At 48.5% G+C, this 19,069-nt stretch overlaps 1 protein-coding gene across 1 annotated transcript; it reads left to right on the forward strand.

Moving 5' to 3' along the window:
* The first annotated feature begins 1,281 nt into the window (after nt 1-1,281).
* On the forward strand, nt 1,282-2,683 carry LOC119320524. Its single transcript, XM_037594587.1, has 2 exons — nt 1,282-1,310; nt 1,438-2,683. The coding sequence occupies exons 1-2, from the start codon at nt 1,282-1,284 to the stop codon at nt 2,681-2,683; spliced, it is 1,275 nt and encodes a 424-aa protein (XP_037450484.1).
* The last annotated feature ends 16,386 nt before the right edge of the window (nt 2,684-19,069 follow it).

Consider the following 19,069-nt stretch of genomic DNA (forward strand, 5'->3'; position numbering starts at 1 on the left):
ACTACCACCAGATTAGGATTGCACAACCGCATGCAAGCGATAAGGCTGCCGCACCATCCGAAGCCCCTGGATCTAGATGTCGAGAAACACTCGATCCAGCACAAAGCCTCAAGATAAACCACAACCGCACCTCATCACAGTTGATGTCCGTCGAGCATCATATGATTGGACGCTGGTGCATGTGCTCAGCGCAATCCCACTCCGGGGCTGAGCCCACCAAAGGGAGGCCATCAGACCAGCAGGCGCAAGCTGCCAAAGCCAGGGCGCTCCCGCCATCACGCGCGTACAAACCGCACGTTTCTGCCACACCCTCCATCAGGCCGTTCCTGCCGAAACTCCTCGAGGCTGCTGGATCTCATCTAGACTCCCAATGAGACGCCAAGATGCACCTGAAGCCAACACGAGCTAGCAAGACACCCATCAACCGGTGTCCTCGTTGCTGCCCACGCAGCCGAAGTGGAGCGCCACCCGTAGCCGTGCTGACGAGAGCGCCACGCGACGTCTTCAAGGCCGCCACCTCGAGTACCTAGCACTACCGCCGAAACTATGCACGGGTGCCCACCCCCTTTTGAGGCAGGGGCCTGCCGTCACAGCGGCCAACGCCGGCGGCAGAGGCGCCAGGGCAAGCGCGGATAACGCGCTCCTCTTGCGGCTAGGGTTTGACGCCCCGTGCCGCCAGGGAGCGGCACGAGAGCGAAGGATGTTGTTGATTTCACATTCAAAATGTTGGTATTTTTTTTATCCACTTGGTCAAAGTTTACGACATTTGACTTCAGACGAATCTTAGATGCTAACTAAAAAGGACCGGAAGGAGAACTTGCATTGTGTCAGCAAACCATTCGGCTACTTGAGTATCTATATGTTCATATTCCTTTAAAAAAACGAATGGCAAGTTCATTTATGTTCTTCATCGTGCTTTACTGCTTTTGGTTGTCACTGTAGTTAAAGACATGTAGGTGTACGTGTTAGTTTACACGCCAGTAGTTGTTTTACTAGGAGAGGAGTATTTTTTTATAGGAAAGCCAGGGAAGGAGCTGTCCAATGACGGTTATGGTGGGCTTTTTGTCCTGTCCATTTTTGTACTGATCTAATGTCCAGTTGGGCCGGACTGGGACAGGCCTTCGTTGTCATGCTAGGCGCAGGAAGAAGGAAGGCGATGCATCAGCTTCCCGTGAACTCTTCTTGTCGCGGGATTGAACCCTAGATGAGCTTTTTCTACCAAACTAAACCCTAACTAGATTTGTTTGCTGCGGCAGCAGAAGCTGCGAAGTAAGATAGTCGATGGATGCTCCGAAGCTGATTCCCAACCGGTGAGTCTTCCCATTCTCTGTTTCGTCCTGCTGTATAGTCTGTAGATGGCTGATCCGATCCCATTGAAGAAATTTGCCCAATGCATTGATTCTGCGCTGCACTTGTTTGCCGTTGTCGATTTTCCAGGGTCGATCCCGAGAAGAAACCATGTGCGGCTGTGGATGAGGAGTCACTGCAGCATGCCCAAGCATTGACAGATGCCGTGGATCAAGTGGATGCCATCTCCGAGGTGCTGGACGATGACAACCTCCTTAGGGAGATCATCCTCCGCGTCGACTTCCCCACCACCCTCGTCCGCGCCGCTGTTGTTTCCAGGCGTTGGTACCGTCATGTCTCCGACCGCAAGTTCCTCTCCTGCTTCCGCAACCTTCACCCTTCCCGCCTCCTTGGCTTTTACCTCGGGGATAGAATGGACCATAGTGTGCCTGCACGCTTCTTCACGATGCAGCCCCAACCCACGGAGCTTGCCGACATCGTCTGCCGGGCAAGCTTCAGCTTGGACACCTATCAGAGCGCAACATCTGACATCATAGGCTGCCAGAATGGCACAGTTCTCATCAGCTTGTTCGATGGCACATACTATTCAGTTGTAGTGCACAACCCGCTTTGCCCTGAGAGGGTCCCGGTCGTCCTCCCGCCACTCCCACAGCTAAATGACGGCTACTACGGTGTCTGGAAGTATCTCCTCACCTCTACAGAAGAAAACGGCGTCTTGTCCTACTTGTATGTGTTGGTGGAGGGTCACAAGAAAACAACAAAATCTAGAGTGCACGTACATATGTTGCGACATGGTGATGTTGCCTGGCGTGTGCATTGTACCTTTGACACATACGAACTACTTGATTTGCGATGGGAACCAAACGTTGAGCTCGCTGACAATAAGATTTATATAGCAACTGCCTATGATGACATTGTTGTCTTTGATTTGACGGCCTCAAGTATCTCCAGGATTCAGCTCCCACAAGGGGTGGAGTATGGCAATAGAGACACCAGGTTGGTACGTGCTGATGATGCTTCTGGTATGTATCTCATCCATGCCAAAAAGCTTCAACTTTGCATCTGGCTCCTCAAGGGGGACTCTTGGTTGCTGGTGCACAGCATTTGTTTGCATGAGATGGTTGCTCATTTGACGATGTCAAATTGTGATGCTGAGGACAAGTCTTCTACTACACTCCAGATAAACCATGTGGGAGATTATGCCGAGTTTGTGTTCTTGGAGATAGGTCGATGTGCATTCCACTTGGATATCAAGTACAAGAGACTGGTTAAAGTGTATGACATGGAAGAAAAAGATCAATGTTTGGGTGATATCCATCCTTTTATGATGATCTGGCCTCCCACATTTCCTACGCTCAAGGATGATCATGCATAGGTTTGCCTTTTTGTCCTCTTGTCGAGGTTACGAAGTTTTATTAATTATATGCAGTGTGCATTGAACTCTTAGGTACTGTGTTACAAAGATGTTGGGTTTATGGTATAGTTATATTAGAGAATGCTTTACGTGCAATGATTTGAAATCATTTTCTGGAGTAGTCTTTATTTGTGGTCATAATATTGGACCCTTGGTTGTGGTGCTTTCACATTCATTGTATCATAGTTTTCTGAACTATCAGCTATGAAGGTATACAACATAATGTATATGAAGTAAGAGTTGGAAGATGCCTAGTTATAACCTCGTTGTCATCTTGACCACAATATTTTTCTTGTCCAGAAACAGTATCACAAACCCATCAAGCTTGGAATTTAGCTCACTATTCCGTAAATATAATCATATGGCCTAATTTTTCCTACTGCCTACTTTGAACTGTGAACCCCAAGTTATCTATGAGATTGTCAAAACTTGTTTTTTATTTCAAATCTTGTTTGGTGGGTCGTATATCTTTTCCATAACACTAGTGGTTATGCTGGATTTTATGCATGCTTTTTGATACAGATATATAACCTTGAAAATATTCCTTTGATATGACAATTCGCAAGTTGCTAGTCCAAGCTAACAGTGGATAATTTTTGTTTGTATGGCATTTTTACTTGTATGATCACAGATTTGCCGTACAGAAATGTAGATTATAAAATGGAAACATGTACATATGGGAAACTGTAGCATTTTAAAAAAAGGGACTAACTATATTGCTGGAGCACATTCATTGTTTCGCATTTCTGAGTGTATGTAACATTTAAGTATTGTTGTCCTAGCCACCTGTATTGTTAGTTTATTTAGTTTTTTCATGCATAATGTGGCGGCAAATTATTGTGATGTTAAATTATTTTCATACCGATCCTTCCCCTTGTTTCTCTGAAACAGAAATGCCATATGAACGAGAATTTCAGCAAGCTTTTGGATGGTCGGCGACCAGGGAGGGCGGAGAGCTGTATTTCTTTAATCAGTAGCAGCTCTAACTATTTTTGTTATAACTAGTAGGGGATTAATTAGGATGATATGTAACCAGAATAGGTCCTCCTATCCTGTAGTACCAAATTCTGTTTGATGACTGATATCTTTTGTTTCGTGACAAGTCTCCCGCTGTTATGCACGTTACTGTTAGCTAATTTACCGCCTGGTATCAGCTTGTGTCATGATCTGGTAGTTACTTTGCTTGCTTACTATGTATGGTATGTCCAGAAGGATCTGGCACCCTCGCATGTCCTGGTGGCTATGTGATGCCTGATCTTCTGTAATTTTACCCTACACATACTTTGTGTGGTGAGAACCATTCCAGGTTCATGTTCCTTTGGTATACTATTCATGTAACCATAGAGCCATTCAGTTTTGAACTTAATCGATTGCGGATGTCATCTGATCTGGGAGGGGATGGCGCTTGTTCCGTGGTGTACAATCCAATCTAGCTACCTAACGACAGATATAGTACCACAGCGAATGTTCGTTTTACCCCCATTTATAACTAGTTTGTATGTTTTAGTGGTCTAGGATTTAGGTAAGTTCAGTTGGGATATCTTGGCATTCATTCTATATTGCAGGAACAGTTTTAGCATTTTGACTTTCGTGTGGCGCATAATATATGATTTTTGCCTCACAACTAGTTCTTTTCAGTTGTTGAGACCAAGTAACGCTTAGTTATCTCTGTAGTGATCTTTTTTTTTTTGCTTGGAATAGAGACACCAAGTGAAAAAGTTCTTGAATCAAAGAAGAGTGATCTGCATTAACTGCTGGATGTGTGGTAGCAGAAACTGTCTTAGGGAATCACGTGTAGTATCAGTTAGTTGTGTTTTGACTTCCGATTCAAGCCTTAACTTCAGTGCATACTGGGTGAGGATATTAGGTGTGTATGATCAGGTGTTCCTATATATGTTGAATATCCCCATGTTACTTTTTTATGGACTGACAACAGCGAGGATGAAGACGATATCTTCATGTCGCTGCTTCCGGGTTCTGCATCGCCGAAGGGCAAGAGTTCTGCATCATCAAAGGCCAAAATTTCGCATCGTCGAAGGGCAAGAGTTGTTCATCGTCGAAGGGCAAGTGTTCTTCATCGTCGAAGGGCAAGAGTTGTGCATCGACCACTGCTCTTCCCAGGATCGTAGCCACCCTCGCCTTCATGTGCAGTGACCTCCTTCACGACGGGAAGCACTAAGGCAAAACAGGATTGCATCCCCTGCATTCACAACCTTGTAACCACCGCACCCACTCAGAGTCTCGCTCTGTTAGCCTTAAATAGAAGTAAATTATAGAACTTGACCGTGTCCACAATACATGAACACTGACAGTGTGTGTTTCAGTATCAAGCCCTAAACTTGCTGAAATCCATTCTTTCAACTGACTGTCAGACCGTGTTTGAGTTGTACTCATAGGCACCTCTATGTGAGTAAATTCACTTAGATCAGCTCCCATCTCAGTTGTTTGGATAGTACCAGGACCACAGTAAAATATGAATTTCACTACATTAGACATCTCGGCTCACCTAGTTTTTTTTCAACAATGACAGACAAGTATTAAGCAGCAACTTAAAATTCTGCACTACTAAAAAATATTTGACATGTATATACGTATATCACGAAATATTAACGGAGCAACTACAAATATTCACATACCTACAAATATGTTATGAATATTTGCCGGAGCAACTACAAATAACAATAATCACACACCTAATTTATTTCACATCAAAACATATTATCGAATACTACCGGAGCAACTACGAAAATTAAATGAGTGTTGAAATATACCCTTGAAGTCTGCGAGCGAACGACGAACGGCGGCCTTCAATCACTGGAACAGGAGCCGAAAACTCCACCGAACTGCCGAAGCTTCACCTCCACCACACTGCCCCAGCTTCACCACCACCACCTCCACCGCCGCCACAACCTCCACCAATTTGCTAAAAAAAGCTCCAACAAAATGATCACCACGACCACCACAAGCTACACCATCAGTAGATCGAGGTCTCCCTTGGCTCCCCTAACTACGTAGAACCCAGTCACGGTGCTAAATCCGCAAAAAACCGGCTCATTTTGGTGTAGAAATTGGAGGCATTTCTTGCAAGAGAGAGGAGAAAGGAAGAACAGAGAGGAGAAGCTGTTGTGCGAGGTGAGTGGGAGAAAGGGAAGGAGAAAGGAGAAAGGAGAAGGAGCCAGTCGCTGTGTGGCCCGCACCGTGTTGGCCTGCAGCTGACCGATCGGTCTACAAACATGGGCGCCCTGTGACAGACCGCGCCAACAGCCCCCTTGTGCCCCCTCGCTACGTGGCCTGGCGAATACTCGGCCGGCACATGGCCGACTGACCAGCTATCGGCCCATTGTTGGCTGATTAGGCCCAGTCGGCCTACTGTGGGCTGACTAGGCCCAATCGGTCAGTAGAGGGCCGGCGGTGTATTATTTTTGAAAAATTTCTATCCAGCATACTCCCTCTATTCCCTTATACAAGGCCACTATGAAGAATACATTTTGCATCTATACAAGGCCACTAACAGTAATCGAGGCAAAAATTAATGATGTTTCCTCGTATTACCAACTTGTTTAATACTTGCACTATGCTACTTCCTTCTCATTCCTTCCTTGCATGCATATGGGCGTATTAATGATCCCGGTTAACCAAAAGAAAAGTTGGCTTGCAAAGCAGTCATCTAATTTTATCTTGGTACCTGTGATTTGAGTTTGTGGCCTTGTATAAGGGAATGGAGGGAGTAATATTTATGAAAATTAAAAAAAATGTATTATTTAAAAAAATTAACATGAGAAAGTTCATGATGGGTGCGATCAAAGAAGAACGACGAGCCGCATTTCCTCTGTAGCAGAGAGTCAGAGAACCAGCATTATCTGCTGAGAACTAGTACTCACGCACGATCTTCAGAGACAGAGAGTATGCCAAGATGGATAGGATTCGTTCGGTTCACTTCTTCAGAGGCTAGGCAAAGATGGATTGTAGGAATACCAGTGCTACAGTTGCTTTAATTTCTACAGGAAACCATTATCCTGGCTGGTGGCCTGTGCTACAGTTGATAGGCAAGACCCCTTTTATACCAGTAATTACTTCTGTAGCGATGTCTGCCTTGTAATCTTGTGTTTGCTCTGCTTGTTACACATGCCATTGTATAGATTCAGTCTTTGCTGTTCACCATTGATGGTGTCAGTTTGGGATGTGTGTATACTTCAGTAAGGAGTCCATACCAGCATTTGTATTGGCCCTTGTGAATGGACAAACCAGCAGCAGCAAGCTCTGGTAAGAGAATGAGGTGCTGATGAAATCAGTAGTACAAAACACACAGTATAAATGGTATCTGATGTATGATTGTTTCTGTTGTGAGGAGCAAATGAAAATACAGCTTTATTTTCAAAGCTGACTCTTGTAAATAGATGGATAGAACGATGTTGTATGTGTTGACCCAGTGCCGACGCCGAGTACTTCCGGCAACGGCGATACGACCAACGACGAACGACGATGACAAACGAAGCTCACTGACGAACTTGACGAAGTTACTTTACGCCGAGATGCACCACAGTGCAAAAGCTTAGCCTCCTGCTAGCGGCTCCTGATCGATCCACCAACACAGTGCAAAGCTAGCCCAAGCTAGCCGTCCTGCTACTGATCGATTCTACGTGAAGTTGCAGCAAACAATACCACAGTATATGTACGTACACAACGGCCAGCCAGCCGGAAGCAACACGCACGCACACAAATCTAATGTATTGCCAAAGGCTTGTCTCGAGCCTTGTCTTCGCTTTATTGCTTTCAACTTACGACACAATTACAAGGGGTGGTTACATATATATACTAGTTTAGCTAGCCTATACGTAAACCTATCAGGTGATTGAGTCCTAGTCCGAGCCGGCTAGGAGACGAAGACGTGTTTAACTCCAACAATCACCCCCCTAAACATGACGTCGTCACGTCACAACTCCGACGCCGATTCTTCTTCGCATCTCCAAAAACTTCTCTCGGTCCAAAGTCTTGGTCAGCATATCCACCAGTTGATCATCGGTGCAAATGTAGTTGACCTTCATCTTACCTTCTTCAGCGCAATCCTTTATGTAATGATACATCGTATCAATGTGCCTGCTCCTGTCATGCCGCACTGGATCCTCGTGTAGAAAAGTTATAAATTCATTGTCAACATTGAGCACCACTTGTACCAGATCTCGATCCATGAGATCACTGTGTAGCCTCCCTAGACACACACCTTGATACTCTGCTTCACTTGAAGTCGATGTCACCACTTTATGCTTTCATGATAGCCAGCTTACTATGCTTCCACCAAGGAAATATGCCACGCCCGAGGTACACTTACGGTCGCCAACAATTCCTTCCTTGTCACTACCACTGTAGCCGAGTAGTTTCACCATCTCCTTCTTGCTTAGCTCAAGACGAGGTTCCATTGAAGTGACAATGTGATTGCAATCTTTCATGCCACGGCTTTCAAGTACCTTCCTTGCATATGCCTCCTGGCATAGTATGATCCCCTCCGGCTTTTGATGTTCCTCCATCCCGAGGTAGTAACTCAAAATACCAAGATCATATATCTTGAAAAGCTCCTTCATTTGTAGCTTGAACTTTACAATCACCTCTTCATCTGCTCCAGTAATCAATAGGTCGTCGACATAGATGCCAACTAGTAGACGGTCCCTTCCTTCACCTCTCTTGTACATCGCATGCTTTAGTGGGGCTTTCTCAAATCCAAGAGAAATCAATGTATGATCAAGCTTGATGTCCCACGCCCGAGAGCCTTGCCGTAGCCCGTACAAGACTTTGTGTAGCTTCAGTACCTTGTGTTCCTCTCCCTCTTTGATGAATTCCAGTGGCTGATTCACATACACATCTCCTTCTAACTCACCATTCAAAAACGCAGATTTTACATCCATGTGATGTATCTTCCATGATTCCTGAACCGCGAGAGCGATGAGTAATTCCACCGATTTCATCTTTGCAACGGGAACGAACACTTCTTCGAAGTGCACACTTTCCTCTTGCACGTACTCTTTTGGCCACTAGCCTTGCATTGTGCTTCACGGACCCTTCCTCGTCTTTTTTGATTTTAAATTCCCACTTGAGATCCATGGCTTTTTCATTGTTGGGAAGATCCACAAGCTCCCATGCATTGTTGTCATGGATCGACCTCAACTCCTCTTCCATAGCCTGACGCCAACACTCATTTGTAGTTGCGTCTTCAAAACACCCCGGTTCCTCGGCGCTTAGACACCGTCGCCCACTACCTTTCACTTTTACCGGGTCAATCGTCCGAAGAGTTTTCTTCGGATATAGGTGAAACACCGGATGTAGCATTACGGGTGTAGGTGATGGTATCCTTTCCTCCAGTACAGTCGAAGGTGACGTTGCTTGCGCGGCTCCTTGTACATTCAGGAGCGACGCCTTGCCTTCTGCTTCACATGTTTCTCTTGGCGAAGCAAAATATTCATCCAAGGCTCCACCTGTAACACCTCCTTTGCTGCTAGCGTGGCCACCATCTTGCTGCAAAGGCAAGCTGCTTGTTGGGCTGCTGTTTAATCCGTCCAAACCAGCGAGGCTACCAGCCCCAACGCCTGATCTATGCCCGCCTACTATTTTGACAGGCAGAGTACTCGACATACTTGCTGGCTGGCCACCAAGTGATTCTCGTGCACCCCCTGCGCACGGGACTGGTCTTGCATCTTTGCAGCCTCCAGGTGTCATCACGTACACACCATGAGACACTTCCCAACGTGGGCCTTCTCGCCTCCATCCAGGAACGCCTCTGCATGGGCCTCGTACTGCTGGTTTCAGCTCTCCTAGCTGAGACGTTGGCCACGTCGCTGTACCTGTGCGTCGTTTGTTCGCCAGTATGTCACTTGTATGCCTTGCTTCTTCGTGGACTTCTGACGCCACGTACGTCATCTTACCTTTGTTAGACGAAGTGATATTTCTGTCTGTAGCATTGACACAAGTTTCCGAATCACCTCCCGCATCTGTAACATCGACACGAGTTTCCGAACCATAATCTTGAGAGCGAACTTCTTCTTCACGGAGCGTGACAATTTCTTCAGCCGGCGCTTGAAGAACTGGATCCTCCTCGTCCACGAGTTCACACATCAACATCATGTCACCTTCATCACCTAACTGGGCCATGAGCGACTTCTCCTTCGGGGGATTCTTACACCCCGGCTTGAAGTGTCCGAGCAGATTACAGTTGTGGCAGCGGATCTTCCTCTTGTCGAACTTTTTCTTCTTTGACTGCTCCGACTGTTCGTCGGTGTCCTTTACGGGACGGTACTTTCCGCCGTTACCGGACGCCTTGTCGAAATTGTTCTTTTTGGAAACCATTGCCTGCCACTGAGAACGCGTTAGCATTAGGTACTCATCCTGTTTTGCATCACCGTAACTCAGCTTCATCCGCTCGTCATGGGCCTTGAAGCGACCAACCAGATCATCCAAAGTGAGAGTCTTGAGATCAACACATTGCTCGATCGCTGACACAATCGACATGTAACGCGGTGGAGCGGCACGTAGGAAACGCCTGACCACGGAGATGTCCTCCAACTTTTCTCCGAGACCGCGAATCCCGTTTACCATCGTTGCCACCCTTGCGGTGAAGGCGTCCACCGTCTCATCTTCTTCCATCCTTAGATTCTCATAACTCTTCAGCAAAGTTTGCAAGTTCGCCTCGCGCACACGCGAGTGCCCTAGATGCAATGTCTTGAGCGTGTCCCACGCCTCCTTCGCTGATGTCTTCGAGATAAGATGTTGTTGCACATCCACCGGCATCACCGAGCAGATGGCCGTGATAGCCTGGCGATCCTTCCGATACAAGGCACCACCCTTCAGGTACTCCTCACCGCCGGGGTCGACGGCTTTCCAGAGCTCATTGGCCTCGAGCGCCCACTCCATCATGGTCGCCCACACCACGAAGTTCCCACGGTTGAATCGTGGATACTCCGATCTCACCAGAGTAGCAATTACTTTAGCCACACTGGAGTACTCCGCCAGCTGCTTAGTCTTGTCGCCGTCCGACATAACCTCCCGTTACTAGAAGATCAACCTTGCTCTAGATATCAATTATTGGCCCAGTCCCGACGCCGAGTACTTCCGGCGACGGCGATACGACCGACGACGAACGACGATGAAAAACGAAGCTCACTGACGAACTCGACGAAGTTACTTTACGCCGAGATGCACCGCAGTGCAAAAGCTAGCCTCCTGCTAGCGGCTCCTGATCGATCCACCAACAAAGTGCAAAGCTAGCCCAAGCTAGCCGTCCTGCTACTGATCGATTCTATGTGAAGTTGCAGCAAACAATACCACCGTATATGTACGTACACAACGGCCAGCCGGCCGGAAGCAACACGCACGCACACAAATCTAATGTATTGCCAAAGGCTCGTCTCGGCTAGGAGACGGAGACGTGTTTAACTCCAACATTATGATGAGAGTTTGTACATAGAACAAGTAGCTCAATGGGTGGACATCACATGATATGCTGCAGCCAAGACTTTAATTTCTTCATTCTGGTTTCTACGCTTGGGCAAACTAGTCAGTCAAGGCGCCGATACTGCAGTGGCACTGGCACTGGCACCAGCTGCCTGTAGGTGTTGATGCTGAAGCTTTAATTTGCTCATTGCAATCCCAGCACTTGTATAAGCAAGTTGGTCATGGCGCCGATATGGTACCAGCACAACTGCCTGTAGGTGTCGGTGCTGTAGCTGGATGCAAAAGAAGGATTCAGAGTCGCGGGTGTTTGTGGTTCCCCCCAAGCCAGGTAAGCTGGCATAGTGGCATCAAAGGTTCTTCAGATGGAATAGAAGATTTAGATAGGGAATGCACAAAGAGCATCAGTAACAGAGATGACCGGCACTTTCTCCAATGCCTTCATTGGAAATGCCCTGTGAGATCACGTGGCCAGCACTGCCAAGCAACAAGCTACCGCCGTTATTTCTGTTGCTAGCTGTTGTAAATAGTACCGTCACCGCCACCTGGAGAAATCAACAGACCGAAAGAAAGTCTCTTTTAGCAAACACATCATCAGGCGAAAATGACAAGCTGACATTGGGGCTGCAGGGCCACTGAGATACCATGTACACATGATTCAGTACATGAATGCTCCAGGCCACTGAACGGGATGAAATAGTATCTGGAGAACATATAATTTAAATATAGTAACCAAAAGAAACGATTAAAAATGCTCAAATCATGGGTTGCAATCACCGAACGAATCCTCTCCGGCTCGAATTTTGGAGGTCCCGCATCACTTGGGAATAAGTTTCTGATTTGTGGATGCTCGCATCTGTTAGAATAAATCTGAGGCATACCGTCGATCATTTAAGAATCAAACAATCACACTAGTACAACACCGAGATTTGTTAACGAGGTTCACCGATATGGCTACATCTCCGGAGCATGACTATGGGCGCTCCTCCCCATGACACCGCTACAATACCGCACCCGATCGATCTGGACGCTGACACATGCCGCCGACTTCCCCTGTGTTCCTGTGCTATTATGTTGGCATATGTTACATCATGTGCCTACCCTCGCTATATATGAGAGGTCTAGGATACAAGTGTCATATTAGGACACGACTTCATACCCTGTCTAAACACAATACTATTCAGAGTCCAACTGTAACCTACCTTGTACACCATATTCGACACAACTCTTACAAACTCCACCTTGACGAATATTCTCCACCGCCTTGAATTTGTCCATGAGTCAAACTTCCATGGACATTGGACTTGAGCTTATCCCATGAGTGCCGCTGCTACTCCAAAGACTCCATATGACTCCACCTGCAACTTGTAGTCTCTTCTTTTTTTGACCACGGTCAACACTCGGGCAAAATTAAATTCCGTGTAGCTCTAGTTTGTGCTCCTAATTCCAGAGTATCCATTCAACGCGATCACACACTGATCACTGACCTCCGTGAAAATGAACAACTCACATATTGGATGTCACGCATAAGAGTTAACTGAACTCAACATCACCGCTCCTTTCTTGACCGCATGTTTGAAACTTGAAGGAATTTCACCGTTGCTTGTAGTCATCCCGAGTCAAATTCACAGATGTCTCCCCACATGTATGACCATCACAGGCCTGGCTCGTCTCCATGTCCCATGCACACCACCTTGAATCAACCCCGCGCCATAGTCTTGTCAAAGCCACACAAGTACTCGGGCCTGCGCCATGTGTTTCCACGCCCAGAAGTCGGTCACCATCGACATCACGCTCCTATGTCGCCGTCACTGATCCCTAGGACTGGACGCTCGTGCGAGCTTTTCGGCTCGGCCCGAAACTCGTTCTAGCTCGGCCCGACTCAGCTCGGCCCGACAAGAAAATAGGCCGAGCCGAGCTAGCAAATGTCGGCCCGTTAGAAGACCGAGCCGAGCCGGTTTTCGCTCGGTCCAGGTTGGTGGCTCGTTCGTAGCCCTATTAATTTGTTTTAGATAATTTTCGGCCCATTGCCTGGACATACCAGCCTACACGAGCAGCCCAAGCCCAGTACAAAGCACCCTGACTCGCACGTGCCTCCCTTAGCGAGCGAATGCAGCCGCCCCTGCTCAGGGTTTCCGCTTTGCGGCGCCGCCACTGTCCAGCTAGTGGCCACCACCCCACGTCGTCCTCCTCGCCGCACACGACGCTGGATGGCTCGCCGTCGACACCGACGGGGTATGTTCCTGTTCGCCGCTGCGCCGGACGCCGCCATTCGTCGCTCCCGTGATTCCTCGTCGAGTATGCCATTGTCCCCGACAAGTTCTGGTATGACCTCCAGTCTATGCCCTCCTCTTCTGACGATGACCCCAGCAGCCGGACACGCGGACGAGACTTAGCACGCACACACACACGCGCCCACACTTCACCGACGTCGGCCGGCGGCGCGCACGCACACTGCGGCCGCTCCCATGCACACTGGATATACACACCGGCACTCACTCACACGAACCGCTCGGGCTGGACCGAGCAAGAGGCAAGACGAGCCGAGCCACTAGAAGTAGGCTTGTTCGCCAACCGAGCCGAGCCGAGCCAGCTCGCTCACGGGCGAGCCAAAGCCTAGCTCGGATCAAACTCGGCTCAGCTCGGCTCAGCTCGGCTCGTGTCCAACCCTACCGATCCCACCATCGTCTTATGTAACAACCGACTCGCGGCAATCCACCAGACTGTCTAGTCCGACCCAGCCATGTATATCGGCCCGCAGATCCTTGCATTAACCGACGCTCTGTGTATGCATAATCCCGCTTAGCACGGTCCAGACTCGTCGAATCCTCAAGTGCGGCTGTCATCCATACACAAACTGTGTACCAAACAAAAAAGAGACCAAAAGAAAAGTCCCATATAGCCTTCCTTCCTGTGTGCACGTACCAAAAGGAGATCAATGACGCTAGTCAAACTCCAATCCATCACACGTTCACACGTAGCTCCTGGACTTATCTTTCTTTCCTTTTCACATAGCAATCACGGCCTGATTCTTGGTCCTTGTGCTAATTTCTTATTCCAAACAAATCTCCGGCTTGCTTTAAGCACCACACAGCCTGGTGATTGCTTCGATATCACCGGAAAAGTACTGCTCTGAACTGTACCTCGATTGATTTTCCGTCGACTACTAGTAGTAATCTTGGTATCACCTCGCTGTCTCGACTCTGTCCAATCTGCTGCTGAACTCTCACGAGCGAGCAACTTTTAGACATCATCCTCTAGATCAACAATCCGCACCCTTCAAACAACCTAGCTCATGATATCACTTGTTAGAATAAACCCGAGGAATACCGTCGATCATTCAAGGACCAAGCAATCACACGAGCACGACACCGAGGTTTGTTAACGAGGTTCACCGATATGGCTATATCCACGGGGCCTGACTATGGACGCTCCTCCCCATGACACCACTACAATACCGCACCCAGTCGCTATGGACGCCGGCACATGTCGCCGGCTTCCCCTGCATTCCTGTGCTATTATGTTGGCATAGCTTACATCGTGTGTCTACCCTCGTTATATATGGGAGCCCTAGGATACAATTGTCCTATTAGGACATAGACTCATACCTTGTCTAAGCACAATACTACTCAGAGTCCAACTATAACCTACCTTGTATGCTATATTCGACACAACTCTAACAACATCATTTGGGAATAAGCTCCAGCTGGAATGTTGAGCTGCTAAAAAAATGAACTTTGCCTACCCCAATTTTTCTTTGGCCGCTGCTAGGAATCAGAAGGATGATTTTGTAGAGAAATCATCCGCCAAATTAGCCGTTCGATCTGACCCTGGTGGCCGTCGATCGCAGCATCACATCCAGTTGTATAATCTTCTCTGGGCTTCCATCCACACCGTGTCTCTCTATAGAGAAACCAACGACGATGCAAAGATCTGATGCATCCATAGTAGCACTTGTGTCGGCGACCTTGCATCTCCGGTGCCACCAGCGAGCGATGCGTCGCAGCCAAGAGCCACGGGCGACCGTTGCATGGCAGCACCGGGTATTGCTCCATGGCAACACCGATATAAAGCTTCAACTCAGCACTGACGAGCCCACGAAGCGACATTACAGCCCTGGCGACCCCGACGGCGCTTCAACGCAGCAACGTGACGCCCATTGAAGCTCCATTGCAGTGCCGGCCTGGGAGGCACTCCATTGCAGCTCCAGCGACCCTGACGGCGCTCCATTGCAGCCCCGGCGACCCCGGCGGCGCTCCATTGCGGTCCGGCGACGCTCCGCGATACTTCGTTGCAGCCCGCACTACCGGACTCGCGGCCTATGCCGACGGCCCTGGGCCGACATAGGTCATATCCCGTTGGCGTAGATCTATGCCTACGGCTGCCGTCGGCATAGCCCGTCGGCATAGATCACGTCAGCGTAGATGTGTCAGACCGTCGGCATAGTATAGTCGTTGGCATAGGTGCCTATGCCGACGGCGGAGGGCCAGCCGTCGGCATAGTTTAGCCGTCGGCAGTGTTTTTGCCTGACGGCAACGGACGGCGCCGTAAAAAGCACTGACGATTCACGGAACAACACGTGGCAGAGATATGCCGACGGCTGCCGTCGGCATATCTCTGCCATGTGTCGTTCCCTGGTTTCTCCTGGCGACAGGGCTATGCCGTAGATTTTCATCTGTCTCGACGGCTTTGATGTAGGCATAGCCCTGCCACGTGTCACGCCCTGGGATCATCTATGCTGACGGCTTTGCCGTAGGCATAGTTTTATTTATTTATTATTTTCCCTGTTTTCTCTTTTTTAATTCATTTGACAGCACTTCAAAGCACAATAATATGAGATTATGCAGAAATATTCATCACCTAAACATACTGAAGTTCATCGTCATCATTTAAACATACTCAAGTTCATCATCTAAAGATCATCACCGATGAAAGTTCATGAACATAAATAGTGCAAGACATGGAACATGAATGGTATGGCACAATGGCCACATGCACGGGTATCATCATTGACATAAAGTAAGACCGCCGCCGCCAAGACCACCTCTGCCAAAACCACTACCGCCAAGACCACCTACGCCAAAACCACCACCGCCAAGACCACCTCCACCAAAACCACCTCCGCCAAAAACGCCACCACGACCACCAGCACTCTGCCAGATCGGAGTGACTGGGGTCGACGTAGCAGGAGTCGAGCCACCGGTCCCCTACATGTTTGAGAGAAGATTCTAACGGTAAATATGATATGATAGTGTTGAATGAACGGGAACTAGTTAAGGAAAATGTACTAACCGGACTATCACTGTCTAGTGCCACCCATTCATCGAACGTGGGCATGTGTGGGGGTTCTCTCGCAGGTGGTGGTGGGGGTCCAATTTGTGGTGGCTCCGTACGGTTAGTCCAAGACGCCAATATAGCCTGGATGTTAGTTAAACAAGCAAACTAGAAGGTCAAAAGGAATGAAAGTGCAAATTTTAGCTTGGGTTTAAGAGTCATCGCTTGACGGTTGTAATCATCGTTTGCCTTCACTCGTTGCATGTACTCTCACACCTCAAGATTCCTATGCTCGACAAAGGCCTTATATGCCTACAAAATTTAGGTTGTTTCTAAGTGAGCGATGCTGAAAATAAACTGAGGATGCTAGAGAGAAATAAGATAAAGAGGAAGTACTTACAGCATGATGGCGGGCTAAGGGAGTCTATGAATGCCCCGTACTCTCTAACTGGCTCGGGTTGGTAGCCCGAAGCCGTGTGTACAAGATCAAAGGAGTGATGAAGCCATCGAAACACGGATACCGTCCATGTTACTTCCCCTAGATGGACACCACCGCCGTGTCGTCGATCTGAGACTGGGTGACCTTAGGAACAGGAACATCCGGACGCAACTTTTGATAGTTCTAAGTGTAGGACTCCATGTGCTCCTCGGTGTTGCCGTAGTACTGGCTCTCGACGTCCTTGCGATCACTCCGCTCGCGGGCCAGCTTCCACGACTCAATGTCTGAGAGCGGCCTCTTCAACTTGTCTTCCTGCAACGTCAAACCATACATAAGAACATGACGATAAAGAAGAACAAAAATGCATCGTGCATATAGATATACCTTCATGGCCTTGAAGCCCCAGTGGTTCCTGTTTCCTTGGCCGTGTGTCCCGTTTCTTCCACGGTTAACCCGGGCCTTGCTGCTCTTGGCAGCAAACTCTACATCATCGCCGATCCACCTATCCACCAAACTCGCCCATCCATCATCCCTTCCATAGCACCAAAGAGGAACAACCTATACAAATTTTGGAAGCATAACATGTGAGCTCAAAACATATAGTTGACTGCTTGAAACAATGAAAAGTCAGTAATAGTTACCTTCATGAACTGCTCCCCGTTCAAGGTAAGTCCTTGCCTCTGCGCTTGAGTTTTGCTCATCTTTTGGTGCAGGTAGATGTGTGGTAGTATTGCGAGACGGCAACCCGACGCACCTCATACTGCAACTGACGAGCTTCCTTCTTCGCAGCCACAAGCAAGACCACGTCGGCTCTGGCCTTGTGCTCGTCAAGAACTCTATAGAGTGGCTACAATCATGCATAAACCAGAAGCAAACAAGGCATGAGTTGAGTGATTCAATGATAAACTAAAGACAAGTGATTCAGAAGAGAACAAGGCATGAGCTGAGTGATTCAGAAGAGAACTTACCCAAAATTTGGTGATCACGGCTTTAGCGGCCGCCCCGTACTCCGCGTGGCAGGAAGCCTCGTAGTGGGCCCAGCTGGTGGCCAAAACCCATTGCTGCGGGTCCCTGTCTGGCCGCGGACCGAATAGGCCTAGCCAAAACTCCTTCAACAGGACAGTATTAAGGCCGTTTGGTTTACGACCCTCTCTGTGAAGGATCCAGTTGCTGCAAAAGAATCAAAGGATTGAAAATATTGAAAATGCTGTCATGTGTTGAAAATATCATTGAGAGGCACTTACTCTTCCCCACAGGTTCAATGAGCCACTTGTGCGCCTCGATAGAAGGTGGTGTAGGTACTCTTGTAGTACCACGCAGCCACCCCTGCGGAGCACCCGGTGGCAAGTCACCCCACAACTCGGGGTCAACCTCCCCTCCACCATCCTCCTCGCCCTCTTCCTCACCCTTCTCCTTGGCCTCCTCCTCCTTGGCCTCCTCCTCCTCACCCTCCTCCTCCTCACCATCAGGAACATACTCCTCCTCCTCAGACTCAGAATCTGCCTCAGCATAGGAGGGCGTTGAAGAAGACCCTCCTATTTCGGACACGGCTCAGAGTTTTTTGCCCCGGTGCCTCTCCCCCACCTCCTCGTCCTCTAGGGGCTCTCCCCCCACCCCCTCCTCCTCTAGGGTCTCCTCCACCGACCCCTCCACCTCCCTCTGAGGTGTCATCCTTGCGTAGTTGGGGAGGGAACCTTGTGGGCTCGTCCACTCCGAGTAAGTCGTTTGAATTTACCGAGGAAACTGGCGCCGCTGGACTTGCCCATGATTAGCAAACCTGCATTGAGAAGAGAATAAACAATTAGTAAGGATATAAAAAACAAGCATACAAGAAAGACATATATCTATAATATTGAGTACGTATCTAAGAAATCCTAAAACTACACAAATATCCGTTCATCTAACATCTATCTATCTCACATTGTGCACTTAATTTTATTCACATTTATACTCTCTTCCATTTCATTCATCTATCTAACATCCATCTATCTAATCATCTACTACTATATATATGCATTCATCTACAACATTACTACACAAAAAATGTAGGGGACGACCACCGGAGCAGGGGGGCGGCCGGTCGGGGCAAGGGACGACCACCGGAGCGGCAGGGGCCGGTCGCTGGAGCAGAGGGGCCGGACGGTCGGACCAGCAGGGGGCCGGCCAGGCTAGGGCGTGGGCCGGCCGGGGCGGCGTCC

Source organism: Triticum dicoccoides, chromosome 6B (assembly GCF_002162155.2).
Source record: "Triticum dicoccoides isolate Atlit2015 ecotype Zavitan chromosome 6B, WEW_v2.0, whole genome shotgun sequence".
Classification (NCBI taxonomy): domain Eukaryota; kingdom Viridiplantae; phylum Streptophyta; class Magnoliopsida; order Poales; family Poaceae; genus Triticum; species Triticum dicoccoides.

Coding starts and splice junctions, on each gene's coding strand:
- LOC119320524 (XM_037594587.1), top strand. CDS start 1,282: ATGGATGCTCCGAAGCTGATTCCCAACCG. Junction 1,311..1,437: donor CCGAAGCTGATTCCCAACCG/GTGAGTCTTCCC, acceptor TCGATTTTCCAG/GGTCGATCCCGAGAAGAAAC.